This window comes from Marmota flaviventris, chromosome 11 (genome assembly GCF_047511675.1).
Source record: "Marmota flaviventris isolate mMarFla1 chromosome 11, mMarFla1.hap1, whole genome shotgun sequence".
Taxonomy (NCBI): domain Eukaryota; kingdom Metazoa; phylum Chordata; class Mammalia; order Rodentia; family Sciuridae; genus Marmota; species Marmota flaviventris.
Window position 1 is genome coordinate 38,447,567 of NC_092508.1, and position 27,943 is coordinate 38,475,509.

A 27,943-nucleotide genomic window follows, 5' to 3' on the forward strand; every position below is an offset into this window, starting at 1 on the left:
CTTTGAAACACAAACAGCAATGTTTTAAAAACTAGGTTTTTAAAATTTTTTAATAAGGATTTTATTTATTTCTCTGGATATTCTACTTTTTAAGAACCAAGAAAATGGTACCTTGGAAAGATCCAGGACAGGTGAATAGAGTACCCTGCTTACCACTGTCACAGGGAACCAAGACAACAATGGAAAAAATAATTTCTAAGAGTGACTAAGGGAGAACTGTAGAAATCAGAAGGGAAGTGATGGGAACCTAAATAGTACAGAGTCAGAAAGAAAATGGAGGGAAAGGAAAAAGCAAATTTCAACTTCAACCTGGGCTCCCTGGCCGGGGGTGGGGGGTTGGAGAGGTGGGGTGGAATATCCTCACATTGCCAGAAAAGTACCAGCAACCACCATCATAGCAGGAGAACGATAGTCCTAACTACAAGAGAATTTCACAATCCTCACAAGCTTTGAACCTAATTTGGGGAGCTGGCTGGTCTCACATCAACTGTTCTGCTCCAAAGAAAGAATTCATACTGAGTCCTCCCAAACTCACAGAACACAAGCTGCTATAACAGTCACTAATAGGTAACATTCTGTCTTAGAGTCTAGTGGTTTGTTCCCTGACAATCGCATGGGCTGATGTGTGCCTTCCAGGCAGAAGACAGATCCCTCAGCGTCTCATAGCTTTATAATCAATGGCTGCCAAAGCCACAGCCCTAGCTACACTCACATTCACTCCAATAGAACTTGGGAAAATCTTCTCCCCAGTCTATTAACTTGAGACTATGGCAGCTAGTACAAAACCTTGGCATCATATGTGCCACAAAATTTAGGGAGGTCCCATCTATGCATTGTAGCTCCAGAATTATGGCTACCACTACCACAAGCCACAGATATAATAGCACTTGTTCCACATGACTTGGGGACAGTGCTGTTAATGTCCTGCAACACCCAGACCAAGAATAACAAAGCCAAAAGCCCTGACACCACCTGCATTCACTTTATGGGATCTAAGGAGGGTCTCTTCCACTTCCTATGCCTCTGAGATTGTGGAGAGCAGTGACTCAAGCTCCAACATCACATGCATAATAGTGTGGGAACTAGAGAGGGTTTCCTCCACAATTAATGGCCTTCAAACTACTTTAGGGGCTGGGGATGTGGCTCAAGTGGTAGCGTGCTCACCTGGCATGCGTGCGGCCGGGGTTCGATCCTCAGCACCACATACAAACAAATATGTCCGCCGAAAACTAAAATATAAATATTAAAAATTCTTTCTCTCTCTCTACAAAAAAAAAAAAAAAAAAAAACTACTTTAGGACCTGGTCCCATCCTTGATCCTCAGGGCTCCAGAAATGTAATTTCAAGCACCACAAGCCCCAGTGCCAACTGTGATTGCAGCACGGGACCAAGGGAAGTTCTTCTTTGAGTTCCCAACTTCAAGTCCATGGTTGTTGGTACCACAGATGCAGGCAACCCCTGTGTTCATCTGACAAAACCTGAAGAAGATATAAACCCATCCCATAATTCCAGAACTGTGGCTGCTGATACCATAGACCCTGAAGTATCCTGCATTCATTCTGAGGAACTTTGGAAAGGTTCTGTTTGAATTCTTGGCTCCAGGACTGTGACTATTAGTGTCAAAACCTTGGTGTTACCTTGCTTGCCCGATGGGACCTAGGACAGTTTTGTCTATACCCTGCACCACTAAGCCCACAGATGCTGCTGTTATAAGGCTCAGTGTCACTGGTAGTCAACTCTGTGGGGTCTGAGGACATGCATTTTTAGAAGCCTACATCCATTTCATAGTCATATAACTACTTTCATGAACCACTGAAGTCTACACTATTGTGGCACTTACATACATTGCTGACATCAATTGCAGCTGAAAAAAATCACGAATAGCAGAAATCCTCAAAATGAAGGAATTAATAACCTAATTAAAAATTCATTGGAAAGCTTCACCAACAGAGCAGACCATTGTCTTCAGGTAATGAAGACAAAATATATAATCTTGAAAATAAAGTTGACCATGGAGAAAATATTTTAAGAGACCATGAACAGAACTTCCAAGAAATATGGGATAACCTGAAAAGACAAAATTTAAGATTTATCAGGATAGATGAAGGTTCAGAGATACAAACTAAAAGAATACACAATCTTTTCAATGAAATAAAATCTGAAAATATTCTAAAACTAAGAAATGAAATGAAAAATCAGATACAGGAGGCATACAGGCTCCCAAATATACAAAACAATAACATACCTACACCAAGGCACATCATTATGAAGATGCCTAACATATAGAATAAGGATAGAATTTTAAAGGCTACCAGAGTAAAACAGGTCACATTTAGAAGGAAACCAATCCGGATCTCAGCTTATTTCTAAATTCTCACCCTCAAAGCTTTGAGGTCTTGGAATAACATATATCAAAAGCTCTGAAAAAAAAAAAATGGATGCCAACTAAGAATCCTATACCCAGCAAAATTAAACTTCAAAACTGACCATGAAATAAAAAAATCTCCCATAATGAAAAAAGTTAAAAAAATTCACAACTAAAAAGTCTGCATTAGAAATTAAAGATTAAAGTGAAAAACAGTAAAGGAAGGAACTACACTACAAGAGCCAACCAAGGGAAAAATAATTCAAATTAAAAACCAGACACAAATCAAAATAAATGGAATAAAATAATTTCTCAATAATAACTTTGGACATAAATGGTCTAACCTCATCAATCAAAAGACAGATCAGCAGACTGAATAAAAAAAAAGACCCATCTATATGCTGTCTCCAAAAGACTCACCTCATAGGCAAAGACATCCAAAGCCTGAAGGTAAAAGTATGGGAAAAGACATCATTCAGATGGGCCTTGTAAACAAGCAGGGGTTTCTATCCTCATATCAGACAAAGTGGACTTGGAGTCAAAGTTAATCAGAAGGGTTTTAAAGAAGGACATTTCATACTGCTTAAGGGAATATACATCAAGAAGACATACCAATTATAAATATTTATGGCCCAAACAATAGAGCATCTATGTACATCAAACAAGCCCTTCCCAATTTTAAGCCTCAAATAGACCACACATTAATAATACTGGGTGACTTTAATATGCCTCATTCATCACTGGCTAGATCTTGCAAAAAAAATGAATAAAGAAGCTACAGAGTTAAAAAATACAGTTGATAATTTAGGTATAACAGACATATACAGAATATTTCATCCATCGATGACTGAATACATTTTCTTCTTAGTAGCACATGGATCCTTCTCTAAAACAGACCATATATTAGGCCACAAAGCAACTCTTGGCAAATACAAAAAAAGAAACAGAGATCATATCTTGTATTCTATTGGCTCATAATGAAATAAAAATTAGAAATAAATGATAAAATAAAAAATAGAAGCTACTCTAATACCTGAAAATGAAACAATGACCAATGAATAGATAAAGAAATCAGAATTGAAATTAAAAAAAAAAAATTAGAGGTAAATAAAAATAGTGACACAACATATCAAAAACTCTGGGACACTATAAAGGTGGTTCTAAGAGGAAAGTTCATTGTACTGAGCTCATTCGTTAAAAGAATAGAAAAATCGACAAATAAATAATGTAATATTATAGGTCAAAGCCCTAGAAATAGAAAAACAAATCAACATCAAAAGCAGTAGAAGATAGCAAACAATAAAATCTGAGTTGACATCATAAAAGCTATCTATGCTAAGCCCCAGGCCAACATCATTTTAAATGGAGAAAAATTGAAAATATTCCCTCTAAAAACTGGAACAAGATACAGATGCCCTCTTTCACCACTTCTATTTAACATAGTTCTTGAAACACTGGCCAGAACAATTAGACAAAAGAAATTAAAGGGATACAGATAGATAAAGAACAACTCAAAGTAGCATTATTTGCCAACAATATGATTCTATACCTAGAAGACCCAAAAAATTCCACCAGAAAACTTCTAGAACTAGTAAATGAATTCAGTGATGTAGCAGGATACAAAATCAACACCCATAAATCAAAGGCATTTCTGTACATCAGTGAAAAAATCCTCTGAAAGGGAAACAAGGAAAACTACCCATTTACAATAGCATCCCAAAAAACCCAAAACACTTGGGAATCAACAAAAGAGGTGAAATACCTCTACAACTAAAACTACAGAATGCTAAAGAAAGAAATTAATGAAGACCTTAGAAGATGGAAAGATCTACCTTGCTCTTGGATAGGCAGAATTAATATTATCAAAATGACCATACTACCAAAAGCACTATACAGATTTAATGCAATTCCGATCAAAATCCCAAAGGCATTCCTCATAGAAATAGAAAAAGCAGTCATGAAATTCATCTCAAAAAATAAGAGACCCAGAATAGCTACAGCAATCCTTAGCAAGAAGAGTGAAGGAGGTGGCATAACTATGCCACGCCTTAAACTATGCACAGAGCAAAAGTAACAAAAACAGCATGGTATTGGCACCAAAACAGACTGGTAGACCAATGGTACAGCATAGAGGACACAACAACTAACTCACATAATTACAGTTATCTTATATGAGACAAAGGTGCCAACACATGAATTGGAGAAAAGATAGCCTCTTCAACAAATGATGAAAAACTGGAAATCCACATGCAACAAAATGGGAAAAATGGAAATCCACATGCAACAAAATGAAATTAAATCCCTATCTCTCACCATGCACAAAACTCAAAGTGGACCAAGGACCGAGGAATTAGACCAGAGACCCTGTATCTAATAGAAGAAAGAGGAGGCCCAAATCTCCATCATATGGGATTAGGCCCTGACTTCATTAATAAGACTCTTATAGCACAAGAATTAAAATCAAGAATCAATAAATGGGATGGATTCAAATTAAAAAGCTTTTTCTTAGCAAAAGAAACAATCAGTGAAGTGAATGGAGAGTCTATAGAATGGGAGCAAATATTTACTACTTGCACATCAGATAGTGCACTCATCTCTAGGGTATATAAAGAACTCAAAAACCTCAACAACAACAACAAAAAACCCAAATAACCCAATCAATAAATGGGTCAAGGAATTGAACAGACACTTCTCCAAAGAAGATATGCAATCAAATGTAGGCCCAACTCTCCATCATGTCGGCTTACGAATCTACTTTCCCAACAAGACTCCTAAAGCACAAGAAGTAAAATCATGAATCAATAAATGGGATAGAATCAAACTAAAAATGCTGCTTCACAGCAAAGGAAACAATTAAGAACATAAATAGAATAGGAGAAAATCTTTTAACACCTGCATCTCAGAGCATTAATCTCCAGGATATATAAAGAACTCAAAAAACTTTGCACCCAAACCCCCTAAATAACCTAATCCATAAATGGGACTGAACAGACAATTCACAGAAGAAATATTATTGGTGAACAAATATCTGAAAAAAAAAATGTTGAACATGTCTAGCAATTAGAGAAATGCAAACTAAAACTATACTGAGATTCCATCTCACTCCAGTCAAGAATGGCAATTATCAAGAAGACAAGTAATATAAATGTTGGTGAGGATGTTGGGAAAAAGGTATACTAGTGGACTGAAAGTTAGTACAACCACTAAGGAAAGCAGCATGAAGATTCCTCAGGGAAACTTGGAATGAAACCACCATTTGTCCCAGTTATCCCATTCCTCCTTATATAACCAAAGAACTTAAAATCATCATACTGCAGTGATGCAGCTTCATCGACATTTTTAGCAGCTCAGTTCACAATAGCTAAGATATGGAACCAACCTAGACGCCCTTCAACAGATGAATGAATAAAGAAATTGTGGTAGATATACACAACAGAATATTACTAAGCCATAAAGAAGAATGAAATTATGACATTTTCTGGTAAATGGATGAATTGGAGACTATCATGCTAAGTGAAATACACCAATTCCCCCAAAACAAAGGTTGAATGTTCTAATATGTGGTTACTAACATAGAATAGAGAAGTTCATTAGATTAGACAAAGAGGAATAAAAGAAATGGAGGGGGATAGGAACTGAAAACACAGTAGAATGAATCAGACATAAATTTCCTATGTTCATATATGAATACATGAACAGTAGCATACGTACAACCACCAGAATGGGAAGTTATATTCCATATATGTATACCATGTTAAAATATACTCTACTGTCATATATATCTAAACAAAATAAAAAAATTATATAGAGGCTACTTTTGAGCTCACCTATAAATTTTGTCTAAAAAAGGTATTCCATAAAATTGGAAGAGGTGACTGGTTACACTAGATACACAAACATCAATGTAAACATAAAAAGTATGAAAGCAAGTATGACACTTCCAAAGGAACACAATAATTCTTTATAGAAGAACTTGAAGAAAATCTGCAAAAACCTGAAAAAGAATTTTAAATAATAATTCTGGAAAAATGAGTAAGATGCATGAGCTCACAAACAATTAATACAAAGAAATGAGAAAACATCTTAGGTACATCTTAGGTAATCCCAGTGACTCAGGAGGTGAAGCAGGAGGATCTCAAATTTGAGGTCAGTTGTGGCAACTTTGTCACCCTGCCTCCAAATAAAAAAAAAATAAAAAAGGGATAAGGATATAGCTCAGTAATGCAGCATTCTTGAATTCAGTCCCTAGTATGCAGGGAAAAAAAGTCAAGATATGAGTGGGATACTGACCAAAAAAAATCATGAAAAAGAACCAACTAAAAATCCACAACAGATTAGAATAGAACAAAGAATTCCTAACCTTTAGGAATGGTCTTTTGAATTAACTCAGTAAGACTGGGAAAAAAAAGAAAGAAAGGAAGAAAAAATTAAAACCTGTTTTACAAAATAGCTGAAAACATATTACTCAGCTATAAAGAAGAATGAAATTATGGCATTTGCCAGGAAGTGGATGAAACTGGAGACTATGATGCTAAGTGAAATAAACCAATCCCAAAAAACTAATGGCAAATATTCTCTCAGATATGCAGATGCATACTCATAATAGGATAGCAGGAGGGAAGAATATAAGTTCATTGGACTCGATAAAGGGGAATGAAGAGAAGTGGGAGGGGACGGGAATAGGAAAGACAGTAGAATGAATTGGATATAACTTTTCTATGTTTATATATGAATTCATGACCAGTGTAACTAACTTCACAATATATACAACCACAAGAATGGGAAGTTATACTCCATGTATGTAAAATATGTAAAAATACATTCTACTGTCATGTATAACTAAAAAGAACAAATAAAACATTTTTTTAAAAAGCTGAAAACTTCCCAAATATTCAAATAGATATGAATTCAAAGGCAAGAAAAGGTCCCCATTTACATTTATCCAAAAGAGAGCCTCACCAAGGAATATTATAGTCAAGATGTCAAAAATCTAAGATACAATCATATTTCACCTTACAATTGTCACAACTCTGCTTTTCAAGACCAAAGATTAGTTTATAATCTCATTGTGTAATCATCACAAGGCATAATTCTGATCATCATGCTGCTTAAAAGGGAAACAGAACAAAAAATATCTAAAGTTCAAGAAAGGTCTTTTGAAATAATTGGATTCATAGAGCAGCATGGTATTTACAGTGGCATATGGATGTATATTTGTCTTCTCATGCATTGTGAGCTATAAGCCTATGAGTCTCATTACATGCACATGGTCAATATATTTCTTTTTTTTTTTTTTTTTTTTTTTTTGCGGGGGGAGGGCAGTGTACCAGGGATTGAACTCAGGAGCACTTGACCACTAAGCCTCATCGCCCTATTTTTTGTATTTTTAAATTTAGAGACAGGGTTTCACTGAGTTGTTTAGTGCTTGGCTTTTTGCTGAGGCTGCCTTTGAACTTGTGATCCTTCTGTCTCAGCCTCCCAAGCTGCTGGGATTACAGACATGCACCACTGCTCCTGGCCAGTCAATATATTTCTGAAAGTCAACTTGCATGGTTTTGTTAGAATGTTAAGCACTAACAGTAAGCACATGCTATAAAAGAGTGGTACTGAGAACAGTATCTGATAATGAAAAAAGGACAATGGTGCACAAAACAAATGACAGAGGCACACAATCTCCAGACACTGATTAAATTTTTTAAGTTCCAACTTTGTGACACCATAGTAATTATTCTCAAGTGTAATGTTTTAACTATAATGCACACATCAATAACAATTAATGTTTCCTTTTATCAGACCTGAAAAATGTTCACTAAACTAACATGAAGAAATTAAGTGCATCATATGGACTCTTCAATCTTTTTATTTTTATTGTTAATGAACCATTAACGTTTTGCTTATATCTGACAGCAGAATGCTTTATAATTCTTATTACCCATATAGAGCACAATTTTTCATATCTCTGGTTGTATATAAGGTATGTTCACACCAATTCGTGTCTTCATACATGTACTTTGGATAATGATGTCCATCACATTCCACCATCCTTGCTAACCCCCAGCCCCTTCCTTTCCTTTCCCACCCCTCTGGCCTATCTAGAATTTGTCTATTCCTCCAATGCTCCTCCTTCCTACCCCACTATGAATCAGCTTCCTTATATCAAAGAAAACATTCGACATTTGGTTTTGGGGGATTGGCTAACTTTAGCATTATCTTTTTAACTCCATCCATTTACCTGCAAATGCCATGATTTTATTCTTTTTTATTGCTGAGTAATATTTCATTGTGTATATATGTCACATTTTTTTATCCATTCATCTATTGAAGGGCATCTAGGTTGATTCCACAGTTTAGCTATTGTAAATTGTGCTGCTAAAAACATTGATGTGGCTCTGTCCCTGTAATATGCTGTTTTTAAGTCCTTTGGGTATAGTCCGAGAAGAGGGATAGCTGGGTCAAATGGTAGTTCCATTCCCAATTTTCCAAGAAATCTCCATACTGCTTTTCATATTGGCTACACCAATTTGCAGTCCCACCCAGCAGTGTATGCGTGTACCATTTTCCCCACATCCTCACCAACACTTATTGTTGTTTGTATGCATAATAGCTACCATTCTGACTGGAGTGAGAAGAAATCTTAGAGAAATGCAAATCAAAACCACTCTAATTGCTAGTAATGATGAACATTTTTTTCATGTATTTGTTGACTGATTGTACATCATCTTCTGATGATGTGTCTCTTCAGGCCCTTGGCCCATTTATTGATTGGGTTATTTGATTTTTTGGTGTTTAGCTTTTTGAGTTCTTCATATACCCTAGAGATTAGTGCTCTATCTGATGTGTGAGAGGTAAAGATTTGCTCCCAGGATGTAGGCTCACTATTTACCTCAGAGATTGTTTCTAGAATGCTGAGAAGAAACTTTTTAGTTTGAGTCTGGTTGTATTCCTTAGGTTGTATTCCTAAGTCCATGATCCGCTTTGAGTTTTGTGCAAGGTGAGAGATAGGGGTTTAATTTGATTTTGTTGCATATGGCTTTCTAGTTTTCCCAGCACCATTTGTTGAAGAGGCTATCTTTTCTCCAATGCATGTTCTTGGTAACTTTGTCTAATATAAAATAATTGTAGTTTTGTGGGTTAGTCTCTGTGTCCTCTATTCTGTACCATTGGTCTACCAGGCTGTTTTGGTGCCAATATCATGCCGTTTTTGTTACTACTGCTCTGTAGTATAGTTTAAGGTCTGGTATAGCGATGCCACCTGCTTTACTCTTCTTGTAAGGATTGCTTTAGCCATTCTGGGTCTCTTATTTTTCTAGATGAATTTCATGATTATTTTTTCTAATTCTATGAGGAATGCCATTGGAATTTTGATTGGAATTGCATTAAATCTGTATAGTGCTTTTGGTAGTATGGTCATTTTGATAATATTAATTCTGCCTACTCAAGAGCAAGGCAGATCTTTCCATCTTCTAAGTTCTTCTTTGATTTCTTTCCTTAGGGTTCTGTAATTTTCATTATATAGATCTTTCACCTCTTTCCAAAGAGATCAATTTCAAGTGATGAAATAGCAGACACCATCAAAAGTCTACCAACCAAGAAAAGCCCAAGACCAGATGGATACACAGCCAAGTTCCACAAGACCTTTAAAGAAGAACTAATACCAATACTCTTCAATTTATTTCAGGAAATAGAAAAAGGCAGCACTTCCAAACTCATTCTATGAGGCCAATATGACTCTGATTCCAAACCAGGCAAAGACACATCAAATGAAGAAAACTTCGGACCAGTATCTCTAATGAACATAGATGCAAAAATTCTCCATAAAATTCTGGCAAACCAAATACAAAAACATATCAAAAAGATTATGCACGATTAAGTGGGATTCATCCCAGGGATGCAAGGTTAGTTCAACATATAGAAATCAATAAATGTCAGTCATCACATCAATAGACTTAAAGAATCATACGATCATCTCAATAGATGCAGAAAAAGCACTGGACAAAATACAGCACCCTTTATGTTCAAAACACTAGAAAAACAAGGGATAACAGGAACAACATTGTAAAGGCTATCTATGCTAAGCCTCAGGCCAACATCATTCTAAATGGAGAAAAATTGTAGGCATTCCCTCTAAAAACTGGAATAAGACAGGGATGCCCTATTTTACTACTTATATTTAACATAATTCTTGAAACACTGTCCAGGGCAATTAGACAGATGAAAGGAAAAAAAGGGATACACATAGGAAAAGAGGAACTCAAACTGGCACTATTTGCTGATGATATGATTTGCTGATGATATGATTGTATACCTGGAAGACCCTAAAAGTTCCACCAGAAAACTTCTAGCACTAGTAAATGAATTCAGCAAAGTAGTAGGATATAAAATCTATACCCATAAATCAAAGGCATTTCTGTATATCAGTGACACATCCTCAGAAAGGGAAATGAGGAAAACTACGCCATTTCCAATAGCCTCAAAAAAATAATAACTTATTTATTTATATGTGGTGCTGAGAATCAAACTCAATAGCTCACATATGAAAGGCAAGCGCTCTACCACTGAGCCATAATCCCAGCCCAGCTATTCAATTTTGATGTACATTTGTGAGTATTCTATGTATCCTAATATTATTCCAAAGATAGTTTAGTAATATATTATTTTAACATAGTAGCATGATTTTTTAAAAAAAGCTCTACATAATGCCTGCACCTCGGTTTTTTGTAAAAAATTTTTTCAAAAAATTTGTGATGATTATGGGATAAAATAGGAAATTCTAAAAATACCAAGAGAAAAGCATCTAATGACATATAAAGGAATGTCCATTAGAATAATAGCAGATTTCTTGGCTGAAATATTACAAACCAGAACAGGATGAAATGATATATTCATAGTCTTGAAAGAAAAAACCCTGCCAACCAAGAACCCTATACACAGAAAAACTTCTCTTCAGAAATGAAGAAGAAATAGTTTTTCCCAGATAAACAGAAACTTAGGGAATTCACCATGAGACCAGCTCTACAAGGATTGCTTAAGGGAGTCCTAATCTAGAAACAAAAGAACAATAACCACCATCATGAAAACACATATAAGTGTACAAAACACACTAAAAGAATAGAAACATGAAAAAGAGAAGAGAATCAAACTTACAAAGACAAATTACAAGAGAAGTAGAAAGGAACAAGGAATATATAAAACAAAACAAATGAAGAAAACAACAAAATGACAGGAGCAAGTTTGTGCCTGTTAATAACTGTGTTAATTACAGTGGCTGTGACCAAATACCCGAGAAAATCAACTTAGACAAGGAAATATTTATTTTGGCTCATTGTTTCAGGGGTTCAGCTCCTGATCTCTTGGTTCTGTTGATTCTGGGACTGTAGTGAAGCAGAACATCAAGGCAGGGATGGAATGACAAAGTTAGAGCTGCTCACTTCATGGCAGATCACCTAAGAATGGAAGAGAAGGGGGAGTAAAAGAGAGAAAGAACACATGAAAAGCATGTGTGAGGGAAAAAAATATACTTTTAAAAAGGCATACACCCGGCTTCTTGGAGCCTGCTCTTATCAGAGCATACACCGAGCATGGAGCGGCAGAGTTCCGGCTCCCGGAACTGCCCTGGCCCAGGGCTAAGGAGCCCTCGGAAACTGCTTCTTGGAGCCAGCTCTTATCAGAGCATACACCGAGCACGGAGCGGCCGAGTTCCGGCTCCCGGAACTGCTCTGGCCAAGGGCTAAGGAGCCCGCGGAAACTGCTTCTCGGTCCGGGTCCTGCTGAGGGCCGGTCAGGACTCACTCGTTGCTTTGGATACCCGGCAAAGGGAACGAAATGCTGCCATTCGCATAGGATACCAACATGGCAGAGATCTGATGTCATCAGAAAGCGGCGGAGGAGAGAACTTCATCAATACCAGCGGCGACAGAAACAGTTGGTCTCCTGGTAGGGAGGGTGAGGCACAGACACCCGAGTCTCTCTCGATTTGTCGTCGAGCCAGAGTGGAGGAGCCGGGCCACCGCCTGCGCCCGGAGCAGGCCCAGCGGCTCGCCAGTGTGGTGGTCTCGTGACCCCAATTGGAGAGGGGGGCGGAGCGGAGCCGCCACCCGCGCCTGCAAGGTGGGCAGACCTGCGACCCAGTGGTACACGGGCGTGGTAGGAGGGGCAGAGCAGAGCCGCCGCCCGCGCCTGCAAGGTAAGCAGACCTGCGACAGACTGGCGGGTCAGGCCCGGTGGCCTGCCAGCACGGTACACTCATCACCCCAATTGGAGTAGGGGCAGAGCAGAGGAGCCGCCCGTGCCAGGAACAGGCCCAGCGACCTCCCGGCGTGGTAGTCACGACACCCCAACTGGAGTAGGGGCAGAGCAGAGCCGCCGCCCGTGCCCGCAAGGTAGGCAGACCTGCGACCGACCGGTAGAACAGGCCCAGCGGCCGGCCAGGGTGGTAGGCACGTCACACCAATTGGAGTAGGAACAGAACAGAGCCTTCGCCCACGCCCGGAACAGGCCCAGCGGTCCGCGGGTGTGGTAGACAAGTCACACCAATTGGAGGGGGGGCAGAGCAGAGCCGACGCCCGCGCCTGCAAGGTAGGCAGACCGCCGCCTGACCCTGCAAGGGAGACTTTTCAACTATACAAGAGCAATATACATATATAGGGGAAAAAAACATTTAAAAAACACAACAGTTTCACCAAGCAGAAAGAAACGCAAGCAGTATGAAAAGACAAGGAAAGAAAGGACCACAAGCAATGCAGGTCAACTCAACTTTAGAAGAGGTAACAGCTGCAGCAGATGGAATGTCAGATAAAGAATTCAGGATATACATGCTTCAGATGATCTGGAGTATCAAGGAAGACATTAGACAGCAAAATCAGACCATGAAAGATCACTTCGACAATAAATTACACAAACAAATCCAGGAAGCAAAGGATCAACTATACAGGGAGATAGAGGTTATAAAAAACAAACAAACAGAAATCCTAGAAATGCAGGAAGCAATAAACCAACTTAAAAACTCAATGGAGAATACTACCAGCAGAGTAGAACACTTAGAAGATAGAACATCAGACAATGAAGACAAAGTATTTCAACTGGAAAAGAACATAGACAGCTCAGCAAGACTGTTAAGGAACCATGAGCAGAACATCCAAGAAATATGGGGTAACATTAAGAGACCAAACTTAAGAGTCATTGGGATACAGGAAGGTACAGAACTTCAAACCAAAGGAATGAGCAATCTATTCAATGAAATAATACGAGAAAACTTCCCAGACTTGAAGAATGAGACAGAATCCCAAATCCTAGAAGCCTACAGGACGCCGAATGTGCAAAATCATAAGAGATCCACACCTAGACACATGATAATGAAGATGCCCAACATACAGAATAAGGAGAGAATTTTAAAAGCTACAAGAGAAAGGAAGCACATTACATTTGGGGTAAGCCAATCAGGATAACAGCTGATCTTTCAACACAGACTCTGAAAGCTAGAAGATCCTGGAATAACATATTTCAAACACTGAAAGAAAATGGGTTCCAACCAAGAATTGTGTATCCAGCGAAATTAAGCTTCAGGATGGAAGATGAAATTAAAACCTTCCATGATAAACAAAAGTTAAAAGAATTTGCAGCTAGAAAACCATCTCTTCAAAACATCCTCGGCAAAACATTACAGGAAGAGGAAATGGAAAATAACAATGAAAACCAACAGTGGGAGGTAGGACAGTAAAGGGGGGAAAATAATCAAAGAGGAAAACAAACCATGTTTAGTAACATAAATAAACAAATATGGCTGGAAGAACAACCCATATCTCAATAATAACCCTAAATGTTAATGGCTTAAACTCACCAATTAAGAGACACAGGCTAGTAGAATGGATCACAAAACAAGACCCAACAATATGCTGCCTACAGGAGACACATTTGATAGGAAAAGACATACATAGGCTGAAGGTGAAAGGTTGGGAAAAATCATATCACTCATATGGACTTCGGAAATAAGCAGGAGTGTCCATACTCATATCAAATAAAATAGATTTCAAGCCAAAGTTAATCAAAAGGGATAAAGTGGGACACTACATACTGCTTAAGGGAAACATACACCAACAAGACATAACAATCATAAATATATATGCCCCAAACAATGGTGCAGCTATGTTCACCAAACAAACTCTTCTCAAGTCAAGAGTCTAATAGACTACCATACAATAATCATGGGAGACTTCAACACACCTCTCTCGCCACTGGACAGATCTTCCAAACAAAAATTGAATAAGGAAACTATAGAACTCAATAACACAATTAATAACCTAGACTTAATTGACATATATAGAATATACCACCCAACATCAAGCAGTTACACTTTTTTCTCAGCAGCACATGGATCCTTCTCAAAAATAGATCATATATTATGTCACAGGGCAACTCTTAGACAATATAAAGGAGTAGAGATAATACCATGCATCTTATCTGATCATAATGGAATGAAACTGAAAATCAACAATAAAAGAAGGAAGGAAAAAGCATACATCACTTGGAGAATGAACAATAGGTTACTGAATGATCAATGGGTTATAGAAGACATCAAGGAGGAAATTAAAAAATTCTTAGAGATAAATGAAAACACAGACACAACATATCGGAATCTTTGGGACACATTGAAAGCAGTTCTAAGAGGAAAATTCATTGCTTGGAGTTCATTCCTTAAAAAAAGAAAAAAACAACAAATAAATGATCTCATACTTCATCTCAAAATCCTAGAAAAAGAAGAGCAAAACAACAGCAAAAGAAGTAGAAGGCAAGAAATAATTAAAATCAGAGCTGAAATTAATGAAATCGAAACAAAAGAAACAATTGAAAAAATTGACAAAACTAAAAGTTGGTTTTTTGAAAAATAAAAAAAACAAAATCAACAGACCCTTAGCCATGCTAGCGAAGAGAAGAAGAGAGAGAACTCAAATTACTAGCATACGGGATGAAAAAGGCAATATCACAACTGACACTTCAGAAATACAGAAGATAATCAAAAATTATTTTGAATCCTTATACTCCAATAAATTAGAAGATAGTGAAGGCATAGATAAATTTCTTAAGTCATATGATCTGCCCAGATTGAGTCAGGAGGATATAGACAACCTAAACAGACCAATATCAATTGAGGAAATAGAAGAAACCATCAAAAGACTACCAACTAAGAAAAGCCCAGGACCGGATGGGTATACAGCAGAGTTTTACAAAACCTTTAAAGAGGAACTAATACCAATACTTTTCAAGCTACTTCAGGAAATAGAAAAAGAGGGAGAACTTCCAAATTCATTCTACGAGGCCAACATCACCCTGATACCTAAACCAGACAAAGACACCTCAAAGAAAGAAAACTACAGACCAATATCTCTAATGAACCTAGATGCAAAAATCCTCAATAAAATTCTGGCGAATCGGATACAAAAACATATCAAAAAAATTGTGCACCATGATCAAGTAGGATTCATCCCTGGGATGCAAGGCTGGTTCAATATACGGAAATCAATAAATGTTATTCACCACATCAATAGACTCAAAAATAAGAACCATATGATCATCTCGATAGATGCGGAAAAAGCATTCGACAAAGTACAGCATCCCTTTATGTTCAAAACTCTAGAAAAACTATGGATAACAGAAACATACCTCAATATTGTAAAAGCAATTTATGCTAAGCCTCAGGCTAGCATCATTCTGAATGGAGAAAAATTGAAGGCATTCCCTCTAAAATCTGGAACAAGACAGGGATGCCCTCTCTCTCCACTTCTGTTCAACATACTTCTCGAAACACTGGCCAGAGCAATTAGACAGACGAAAGAAATTAAAGGCATAAAAATAGGAAAAGAAGAACTTAAAAATTATCACTATTTGCTGGTGACATGATTCTATACCTAGCAGACCCAAAGGGGTCTACAAAGAAACTATTAGAGCTAATAAATGAATTCAGCAAAGTGGCAGGATATAAAATCAACACGCATAAATCAAAGGCATTCCTGTATATCAGCGACAAATCCTCTGAAATGGAAATGAGGACAACCACTCCATTCACAATATCTTCAAAAAAAATAAAATACTTGGGAATCAACCTAACAAAAGAGGTGAAAGACTTATACAATGAAAGCTACAGAACCCTAAAGAGAGAAATAGAAGAAGATCTTAGAAGATGGAAAAATATACCCTGTTCATGGATAGGCAGAACTAACATCATCAAAATGGCGATATTACCCAAAGTTCTCTATAGGTTTAATGCAATGCCAATCAAAATCCCAACGGCATTTCTTGTAGAAATAGAGAAAGCAATCATGAAATTCATATGGAAAAATAAAAGACCCAGAATAGCAAAAACAATGCTAAGCAGGAAGTGTGAATCAGGCGGTATAGCGATACCAGACTTCAAACTATACTACAGAGCAATAGTAACAACAACAGCATGGTACTGGTACCAAAACAGGCGGGTGGACTAATGGTACAGAACAGAGGACACAGAAACCAATCCACAAAACTACAACTACCTTATATTTGATAAAGGGGCTAAAAGCATGCAATGGAGGAAGGATAGCATCTTCAACAAATGGTGCTGGGAAAACTGGAAATCCATAAGCAACAAAATGAAACTGAATCCCTTTCTCTCGCCATGCACAAAGGTTAATTCAAAATGGATCAAGGAGCTTGATATCAAATCAGAGACACGCCGTCTGATAGAAGAAAAAGTTGGCTACGATCTACATACGGTGGGGTCGGGCTCCAAATTCCTCAATAGGACACCCATAGCACAAAAGTTAATAACTAGAATCAACAAATGGGACTTACTCAAACTAAAAAGTTTTTTCACAGCAAAAGAAACAATAAGAGAGGTAAATAGGGAGCCTACATCCTGGGAACAAATCTTTACTCCTCACACTTCAGATAGAGCCCTAATATCCAGAGTATACAAAGAACTCAAAAAATTAGACAATAAGAAAACAAACAACCCAATCAACAAATGGGCCAAGGACCTGAACAGACACTTCTCAGAGGAGGACATACAATCAATCAACAAGTACATGAAAAAATGCTCACCATCTCTAGCAGTCAGAGAAATGCAAATCAAAACCACCCTAAGATACCATCTCACTCCAGTAAGATTGGCAGTCATTATGAAGTCTAACAACAACAAGTGCTGGCGAGGATGTGGGGAAAAGGGTACACTTGTACATTGCTGGTGGGGCTGCAAATTGGTGCAGCCAATTTGGAAAGCAGTATGGAGATTTCTTGGAAAGCTGGGAATGGAACCACCATTTGACCCAGCTATTCCCCTTCTCGGTCTATTCCCTAAAGACCTGAAAAGAACATGCTACAGGGACACCGCTACATCGATGTTCATAGCAGCACAATTCACAATAGCAAGACTGTGGAACCAACCTAGATGCCCTTCAATAGACGAATGGATAAAAAAAATGTGGCATTTATACACAATAGAGTATTACTCTGCATTAAAAAATGACAAAATCATAGAATTTGCAGGGAAATGGATGGCATTAGAGCAGATTATGCTAAGTGAAGCTAGCCAATCCCTAAAAAACAAATGCCAAACGTCTTATTTGATATAAGGAGAGTAACTAAGAACAGAGTAGGGACGAAGAGCAAGAGAAGAAGATTAACATTAAACAGGGATGAGAGGTGGGAGGGAAAGGGAGAGAGAAGGGAAATTGCATGGAAATGGAAGGAGACCCTCAGGGTTATACAAAAGTACATACAAGAGGAAGTGAGGGGAAAGGGAAAAATAATACAAGGGGGAGAAATGAATGACAGTAGAGGGGGTAGAGAGAGAAGAGGGGAGGGGAGGGGAGGGGAGGGGGGATAGTAGAGGATAGGAAAGGCAGCAGAACACAACAGACACTAGTATGGCAATATGTAAATCAATGGATGTGTAACTGATGTGATTCTGCAATCTGTATACGGGGTAAAAATGGGAGTTCATAACCCACTTGAATCAAAGTGTGAAATATGATATATCAAGAAATTTGTAATGTTTTGAACAACCAACAATAAAAAATTAAAAAAAAAAAAAGGCATACACCCAGTGACCTACTTCCTATAACTAGGCCCAACTTCCTATAGTTTCCACTACCTCCCAATAGCACCATTATGTTGGTACCCAGCTTTTAATCCATGAACTTTGGATTAAAAGACATTTAAGATTCAAACCACAGGGTTGGGGTTGTAGGTCACTAATAGAGCATTTACCTAGCAAATGTGAGGCATTGTGTTTGATCCTCAGCACCACATAAATATAAATAAGTAAAATAATAAAAATATCCAAACCATAAAAATAACCTTGAATATAAATGAACTAATCAATCAAAAGACAGACTGGCTGAATGGATTAAAAACAAACAAGATCCAACTATATGATGCCTATAAGAAACTCACTTCATTGGTATAGATACACACAATGAAATGAAAAAGATATACTATGCAAACAAAAACCAAAACTGAGGACGGGTAGTTATACTCATCAGATGAAGCTGATTTTCAACCAAAAACTATTAAAAAATTGAAATTAAAGGGCTATGAATAGGAACAAAAGAACTCAAACTATCATTATTTGCCAATGACATGATTCCATATTTAGAGGATCCAAAAAAAAATTCCACCAGAAAACTTCTAGAATTAATAAATGAATTCAGCAAAGTAGCAGGATATAAAATCAATTCCCATAAATCAAATGCATTTCTATACATCAGTGAGGAAAGCTCTGAAAGAGAAATTATGAAAACTACCCCAATTCAAAATAATCTCAACAAACAAACAAACTTGGGAATCAATTTAACTAAAGAGGTGAAAGACCTATACAATGTAAACTACAGAACACTAAAGAGAGAAACTGAATAAGACCTCAGAAGATGGAAAGACCTCCCATGTTCTTGGATAGGCCATTATTGTCGAAATGGCCATAGTACCAAAAGTATTATACAGATTTAATGCAATTGCAATTAAGATCCCAACAACATTCCTCATAGAAACAGAAAAAGCAATCATGAAATTCATTTGGAAAAGAGACCCAGAATAGCCAAAATAATCCTTAGCAAGAAGAGTGGAGCAGGTGGCATCATTATACCAGACCTTAAACTATACTACAGAGCTATAGTAACAAAAACAGCATGGTATTGGCACCAAAATAGACATGTAGATCAATGGTACAGAATAAAAGACACAGAGACAAACCCAGATAAATACAGTTATCTTGTACTAGACAAAGGCACTGAAAATATACCTTGGAGAAAAGATAGCCTCTTCAACAAATGGTGCTGGGAAAACTGGAAGTCCATATTCAGCAAAATTAAATTAAGGCCCTATCTCTCATCATGCACAAAACTGAACTCAAAGTGGATCAAGGGCCTAGAAATTAGATCAGAAACACTGTGCCTAACAGAAGAAAAAGTAGTCCCAAATCTTCATTATGTCAGATTAGTTCCTGAGTTCCTTAACCAGACTCCTAAAGTGCAAGAGATAAAATCAAGAATCAATAAATGGGATGGATTCAAACTAAAAAGCTTCTTCTAAGCAAAGGAAATGATCAATAATGTAAAGAGAGAGCCCTCAGGGTGGGAGAACTTCTTTACTACACGAACATCAGACAAAACACTAATTTCCAGGATATATAAAGAACTCAAAAAACTTAACACCAAAACAGCAAATAACCAAGGCTTGGGCTGTAGCTCAGTGATAAAGTGCTTGCCTCTCATGTGTGAGGCAATGGGTTTGATCCTCAACACTACATAAAAATAAGCAAATAAAATAAAGGTATTCTGTCCATCTAACACTACATAAAAAAAAAAAAGCAAATAACCCAATCAATAAATGGGCTAAGGAACTGAACAGACACTTCTCAGAAGAAGATATACAATTGATCAACCAATATATGAAAAAAAATGTTCAACACCTCTAACAATTAGAGAAATAAAATCAAAATTACTCAAGATTTCATCTCACTCCAGTCAGAATGGCAATTATCACGAATACAAGCAAGAATAAGTGCTGGTGAGGATGTAGGGCAAAAGGTACACTCATACATTGCTGGTGGCCTACTGCAAATTGGTGCAACCACTCTGGAAAGCAGTATGGAGATTCCTTAGAAAACTTAGAATGCAATCACCATTCAACTCAGCTATTCCACTCCTCAGTCTATACCCAAACGACTTAAAATCAGCATATTATAGTAACACACCCACATCAATGTTTATAGCAGCTCAATTCACAATAATTAATCTGTGGAACCAATCTAGATGTCCTTCAATAGATGAATGGACAAAGAAACTGTGGTATATATACACAATGCCATATTACTCAGCATTAAAAGAAAATAAAAGGGCTGGGGTTGTGGATCAGTGGTAGAGTGCTTGCCTAGAATGCATGAGGCACTGGGTTCAATCCCCAGCACCACATAAAAAACTAAATAAACCAAATAAAGGTAATGAGTCCATATACAACTAAAAATATTTTTTAAAAAGAGAAGAAAATATGGCATTGCAGGTAAATGGATACAGCTGGAGAATATCATGCTAAGCAAAATAAGCCAATCCCCCAAGACCAAAGGCCAAATGTTCTCTCTGATAAGTAGATGCTGATCCATAATGGGGGGAGGAGGCATGGGAATAATGGAGGAACTTTGGATTGGGCAAAGAGGAGACTTGGAGGGGGGAAACATGGGGTAGGTAAGATGACAGAATGAGAATGATGTCATTACCCTAGGTAGATGTATGCCTGCACAAATGATGTGACTGCATAGTGTACAATCAGAGAAATAAAAAGTTATGCTCCATTTGTGTACAATGAAGTGAAATGCATTCTGTTGTCATACAAATTTTTTAAAATTTAAAAGAGTTTTAAAAAGTATAAAAATTAATTCATTATATATTCATAAAAGAATTCATCAAGAAGTTATAGCAATTGTAAATATATATATGCACTAGACTTCCCAAATATATAAATATAAAACAAATATTATATATAAAGGGAGTGACAGGCTCCAATATAATAATAGTTAGGTACTTCTACACCCTACAGTCCTCAATAGACAGATCAACCTTACAGAAAATCAATTAAAAAACCATAGTTAAATCATACTATAGAGCAAATGTGCTTAGCAGACATTTACAGAATATTTTTCCAACAGCAGCAGAATATTATATTTTTCTTATCATTACATGGAACATTTTCCAGGATAAATCATGGCAGGTGACAAATAAAGTCTCAATAAATGAAAAAAAATTAAATTGTCTCTGTATCTCCTTAGACTATAACAGAATAAACATATAAATCAACAAGAATAATGGAAAGTTAAAAAAACTTAGAAATTGAACAATATGTTGCTAAATGATTTAAGTATAATTGATGAGATTAAATGGGAAATCAATGTCTTGAAAAATGAAAATCAAAGCACATCAAAATCTGAGATATAGCAAAAGCAAATAGAAATATATAAATAAATATATATAAATAAATATGTGAATATAAATAAATGCATGCATCAAAAAATATTTCAAATAATTTTTAGTGTACCTCAAGGACTTAGAAAAGAAAAATCAAATTCCAAATTAGTAGAAGTAAAGAAATAATGAACAGAAATAAATAAAACCAAAACTAAAAACACACATACAAAATTTAACGAATCAGAGTTGGTATTTCAAAAAGACAAAAATTACACACCTTTAACTACACTAACCAGCAAAGAGAGAAACAAACAATAAAAAAATAAACAAATGAAAAAAGAGCCATTACAACTGATATCACAGAAATACAAATACATTTCCAAATGTTTTGAGAAAAAGAATACAACATTCTTGATATGTACAAATATTGATGTTTGAAGAAATGGAAGTGCTTATTCCCCTGATTTGATCATTACACATTGTACACATGTACTAAATTACCATAATGTACCCAATAAAGATGTACCAATATTATGTCTTACATTTTTGAAAAAATTTTAAAAAGAGAAAGAGAAAAGGGTACCTCCAAGATAGAGTGGCAGGTGCTAATAGGTACTTAAGAACCCTAAATTAGTTTTTTCTTTTTTTAAACCAGCAGTGTCTGCAATCATCCCTTTGCCTCTTACAGGCCCTTTAGCTCACTCTCAGGGAACTTTCTGGCTAAAATACTCAGGGAACACTAAGGCCAGAGGCAGTGAAGACTCACTAGCAAACTCTATATGTTCAATAAGCAAAGGTCCCCCAGAAACACCCTTTTGCAATAGTGACTAGAATGTTCCAAGTGGCATCAGTTTTGCGACTCCCTTTCCCCCTACAACTTGGTAATCAAAAAATCTCCCATCTCCTAATTAAGATAAGCTGATATGGTAGGCAGCAATCAGAAGGAAATGAAATACAGTGAAATATCAACAAATAAAATGTGGAATACCTTGTTTTTAGCTAATTCCTTTTCCCAATTGCTTTTCTCTTGTGCTATTTCTTTTTCAGTTTTATTAACCTGCCCAAGGGGGAAAAGAAATGGGTCAATTTTACAGCAGTTGACAGGCTCTACTATATCAGACACATCCTGCATATTAGTTAATACCTACACTGCAGAGATATCACATCCTCTCAGAAAAGGGGCCAATCAGGGAGTCTCTGAGGCAGAGCAGACTTCACAAAGAGCCCTGCAAGTAGAAAGACACGCCTGCATGTCAGACTCTGCTGATTCCTTCCTAACTAGGAAAAAAGGGCTCTTTCCTTTAACCTCCACTGTCCCACTCCTTCAGGGAAAATAAATTTTTAAAATCTGACCCCTTAACTAACAGGAGGATGTGTGAATTATTAGTTGATATTTACTGATGCTATATAAGGTATACTGCACTATTAGGCCCAGATGACTTCACATGTCAAAATGCACAGATTAGCCACCTAAAGATTTCTTTAATGAGCAACTCAGAAAACCTGCTCTGAATTTTCTTTCTTTTTATGTCTTTTGCACTTAGAGTAGAATTTTAAAACAGTATAATCACACTGCAAGCAGGAGGTAATATAAATCTGCTTTTCCCTACCTCTTTCTGAAATCTTTCATTCTCCTCTAGCAGACACTTCTTCTCTTGTATTGATGCTTCCAGTTCACCTCGCAATCTTGTAATAGTTGATTCTAGAAGCTCTTTTTGTGCAGCTGTTCTTTTCTCAGCATCCTGTGCTTTCTGGATACACTGGTTATGCTCAAGGATTAAATGGTCCCTGCACAAAGAGAACAAGGAGACATGAAAGTTAAATGAGAGTTCTGCTTTAATAGAATAATTAAGTGTTCTTATAGAACATAACTCTCGCCTAAGAGCAGTTACCACAATGTTCTAACAAAACTTATTGTTGAAGGCAGCATCTTTATTTTATCTTTGTGGCTGGCCCAGAAATCACAGAATTAAACATTTTCATTAAAGAAATTCAAGTGCAAGAATGAAAGATACATAGGAAATTGCCAGTAATTTACTTACAGATGTGTTTGGAGTTGGGTTTTTTCATTCTGAACTGTGTATAGTTCATTTGTGATGCTGGCATGGGCTGCATCCAGCAGTAAGTTCTGTTCTTGAAATGTCTGCGTCATCATTTTTTGCTCTACCTGAGTGTTAGGAGTAATTTTATAAGTTGAGATGCCATTTAATAGGGTATATTTTCAGAATAACTGATTAAAGATACCAAACTAACTTATAATATACAAGTTTTATCTCCATAAATAAAATCTCTTTTAATAGAATTTAATGTCTCAGCTTTCTCATTGTTCCACCCTGAGTTGACTACAGTTCTATAGTTTTATACCTCTACTAGCCAATAATCAAGAGGCACTGTTTACCCAGCCTGCTGCAAATTCTGTAAAACTCCTAACACCAATACCTATTTAAAAGTTATGATATTTGAAAAGAAACCATGAAAAAGTACTAAGTGTAAGGCCAAATCATTCCTCTGATGAAAACTGGAAACTAATAAAAAATAATAATACTTCAATAAACTTTTGAAATCATTTAAATATTTTATTTATTTAGTTGGCAATGTACATTTTCTGACCTCTTAGGTTGGCTTTCTGCTGCTTCTAGCAGAAGTTCACTAGTGTTAAATGAGTACCTGCAGAATGGCTTGGTGGTCAGCAATAATCTTGGCATTTTCCACAGTAGCATTCTGAAGCATACTGCTTAGCTCTGAGCACTTTCTACTCAGTTGGTCATTTGAAACCTAAGACAACATACACAGCAAGTCACAGATCTCCTCGATAAAAAAATTATTTCACTTATATATCATTACTTTTAATGATTGCATAGTATCTCACTATATGGGTGATTCTAATTTATTTAACCTATTTCCAATTAATATTTCACTGCTTTATAGAGTATTTTAAAATATCTGGAGTCAAAATCCTAAAAAATTCTAAATTAAAAGGAGAGATTTGTTGATTAGGTGGAGCAACTAAGGCATCTGGCAATTTACTTATCTGTTTTTCATAATTTTGATCACTGATCAATTAGTGCAAGACATCTGCAGAATGGAATTTACAATGTATGTATACCCAGATAATCTTTTTTAAATTGATTTCTATCACTACATGATGAGCATTCAGAAATATTTAGCTAGTAACATGAAATATCTAAGTTCCTTTGCCACCAAAGATAGTACTGAATTTACTATGATGAGGTTAATCTTTTAGAATGAAACAAAAACCTTGTGATACAGATCAGACATGTAATTTGTTGAGAATTCTTATTGCTACTGGGGATCAAACCCAGGGCCTCATACATGCTAGAGAAATGTTCTATTGCTGAGCTACACATCTCCAGCACTAGTTAATAATTCTCATCTTTTCATATTTTGAAATTTATATTATGAAAAACGTTCCTTTGAATTTTGAGCTATTTTTGCAAGGTAGATTTGGCAAGGACCTTGTGTTTTAATGAACAAGTTCTTCAAGGATAAGGGCATATCACTTTGAAGGAGAAATAGGAAAAATAAATAAAATGTTTAAGATAAATGAAAGATGATCTAGCAAGTATACTGTACTATGCCATACAGTGGTTAGGAACACTTTAGGAGGCATGTTAAAAGTCATAACCAGATGTACAAACTATTCATCAAGGAATACCTAGGAGTGAGACACATGGAGAACACTTGCTCCTTGAAAAAATAGTTCTTCCCCCCTTTAAAGCCAGATTGCCTGAGCTCAAATTCCAACTGTCACTTAATAGCTACACTATTAGTACTTTTTGTGTGTCAGCTTCCTTATGATGTAGCTAATAGTTTCTATTTCATAGTACTATTCTACCAATTATGATTTGTTAGAAATATTTGGTGCTAATAATTGTGCCTAGAACGTGGGATGGGTTCAGAAAAAAATGTTAACTACTATTAGTATAGAAAAGTGGTAGTAGATATTATTATTTTATAAAGACATATTTGTATTTTCTTTATTATAAAGAAAGCACAGTACACTATGATCCTTACATTGTAGTAATCAAATTGTACCAACATAAAAGTTATTCTGAGTGATAAACTCTATTTCTTGGGCTCTGTGATAACTCTAGTTTTCCTGTATATGTGATGATTATCTAAAATGTACATGTGTTTATTAATATAGATAAAGTATCAGCTAAATTTGGGAACAACCACCTCACTGAGAATGATTACACCTAACTCCAAAATCCAATAAACATTAGTTCAGTTCCGACTGTGTTATTTGCTATAGAAGATACAAAGTATAATATTTAGCCCTTGTCATTGAAATGCTTTTTTAAGTTCATTGTAGAGAGGTATTCATATTTAACAACTAAATTAGAAAGCAAACTGTAAACTAGTGCATGATTTAGTGATAGATCTTATATATTATTATGTCACAGAAATTTGGAGATCAAAATGAAAACTACAGTTATTTTGATAATGCATCATAGATGAAACAGATCTTATGAAAGTAAATAGTTTGATGATATATATAGTATACATTTATATAATCAAGATTAACCTTGGTTCTTTAATTGAACAAAATTAAATAACATTTAAAACAGTGAATATCTACCTGTGTTTTTGCTGATGCTTCATGAAGGGATAATATTTCAGACTTCAAATATGTGTTTTCTTCATGTTCCTTGTTGAAAGACATTTGCATGTTCTATTGGAATTTAAAAAAATTCCCTTTTTCACATGTACAAGATATCATATATATCTCTATAAAAATACCTATCTGTATTCTGGCCAGTACTTGTTCAAGTTTTCCAATGAGATACATGTGTATTTGTCTTACACAAATTATTAAAAATCTTAGTATTTTCAACTCCCAAACTTCTCTTTATTTTTAAATTATTTATCAAAACTGTTTATACAAAATAAGATACTATTATACACCTATTAGAATAGTAAAAATCCAGAACAATGACAGCACCAAATGTTGGTAAGGATATAAAGCAACAGGCACTCTCATTCATTGTTGGTTGGAAAGAAAAATGACAAAGCCACTTTGGAAGATAGTTTGGTAATTTCTTACAAACTCAAATTATTATTACCATATATGATACAGCAATCACGCTCCTTGGTGTTTACCCAAAAGAGCTGAAAACTTATGTCCACAAAAAACCTGCCCATAGTTATGTTTATATTGCTATATTTATAGCATCTTTATTCATAATTAAAAAACTTAAAATACTAAGTGAAAGAAGCCAGTCTAAAAAGGCTACATGTACTATATGATTCCAACTATATGATATTCTTGAAAAGGCAAATCTATGAAGACAGTAAAAAGATCAGCTGTTCCAAGGGGAGGGGTAATGAATAGATAAAGTACAGAAGATTTTTAGGACGGTGAAAGTACTCTGTATGATTCTATAATAGTGAATATATGTCATCATACATTTGTCTAAATCCATAAAATGTACAAGAGTGAAATCTAATGTAAATTACAGACTTTGCTATGTCAATATAGTCATCAATTTGTAATAATTTACCAGTCCAAAGAGCATGTAGATAATAAGGGAGGCATGTATAGAGGCAGGAGGGTACCTGGGAAATCTCTATAGCTTCTGATCAATTTTGCTAGAAACCGAAAACAGCTCTAAAAATATGGTCTATTTTTTTTTTTAAAAAAACTATTTGTTAAGTTTATTCTCACAATGGGATTCCAATCAGAAAGAACTCCTTAAACTATAACCTAAATATTACTAATATCCTTATATCAAGAAAGTTCTACTCTATGATTGCAGACTTCTTATATTGCATATGCATTTTTTTCCTATTAGCAATAAGCTCTTGCAATTTAAAAGGTGTACATTCAAGGATTATTTAAGAGACATTTCATCAAGAACTACCTGGAAGTGGAGGCTGGAAGGGGGTAATCACAAACTAGTTTTCTTGAGATAGTAGAGTGACAGTGATGTGAGTTGTAGGTTGGGCTTTCTCTACCAGCTACTTGTAGAACGGGAAAGAACATAGTATAAATTTTCTCACTACAGAGAAAAACACTTTTCTACTTTTCCAGGAGAAGCATTTCAGGAAAGGTAAACATCACACAACACAGGATGAGATAGCACCCGAAAAAAAATTCCAAATGGGATCCTCATCATCAAGAGATTAATTT

General features: G+C 36.1%; 1 protein-coding gene across 1 annotated transcript in view; it reads right to left on the reverse strand.

Annotated features, from left to right (window-relative positions):
* Window positions 1–27,943, reverse strand: part of Ccdc150 (coiled-coil domain containing 150) — a 135,748-nt gene that overhangs the window by 75,866 nt on the left and 31,939 nt on the right. The window contains exons 9-13 of the mRNA XM_027925000.2: window positions 26,393–26,485; window positions 24,457–24,564; window positions 23,832–23,956; window positions 23,400–23,577; window positions 22,778–22,846 (exon numbers count right to left, since the gene is read on the reverse strand). Of these exons, the coding sequence (XP_027780801.2) occupies window positions 22,778–22,846; window positions 23,400–23,577; window positions 23,832–23,956; window positions 24,457–24,564; window positions 26,393–26,485 (573 nt within the window). The remainder of the gene's footprint in view (window positions 1–22,777; window positions 22,847–23,399; window positions 23,578–23,831; window positions 23,957–24,456; window positions 24,565–26,392; window positions 26,486–27,943) is intronic.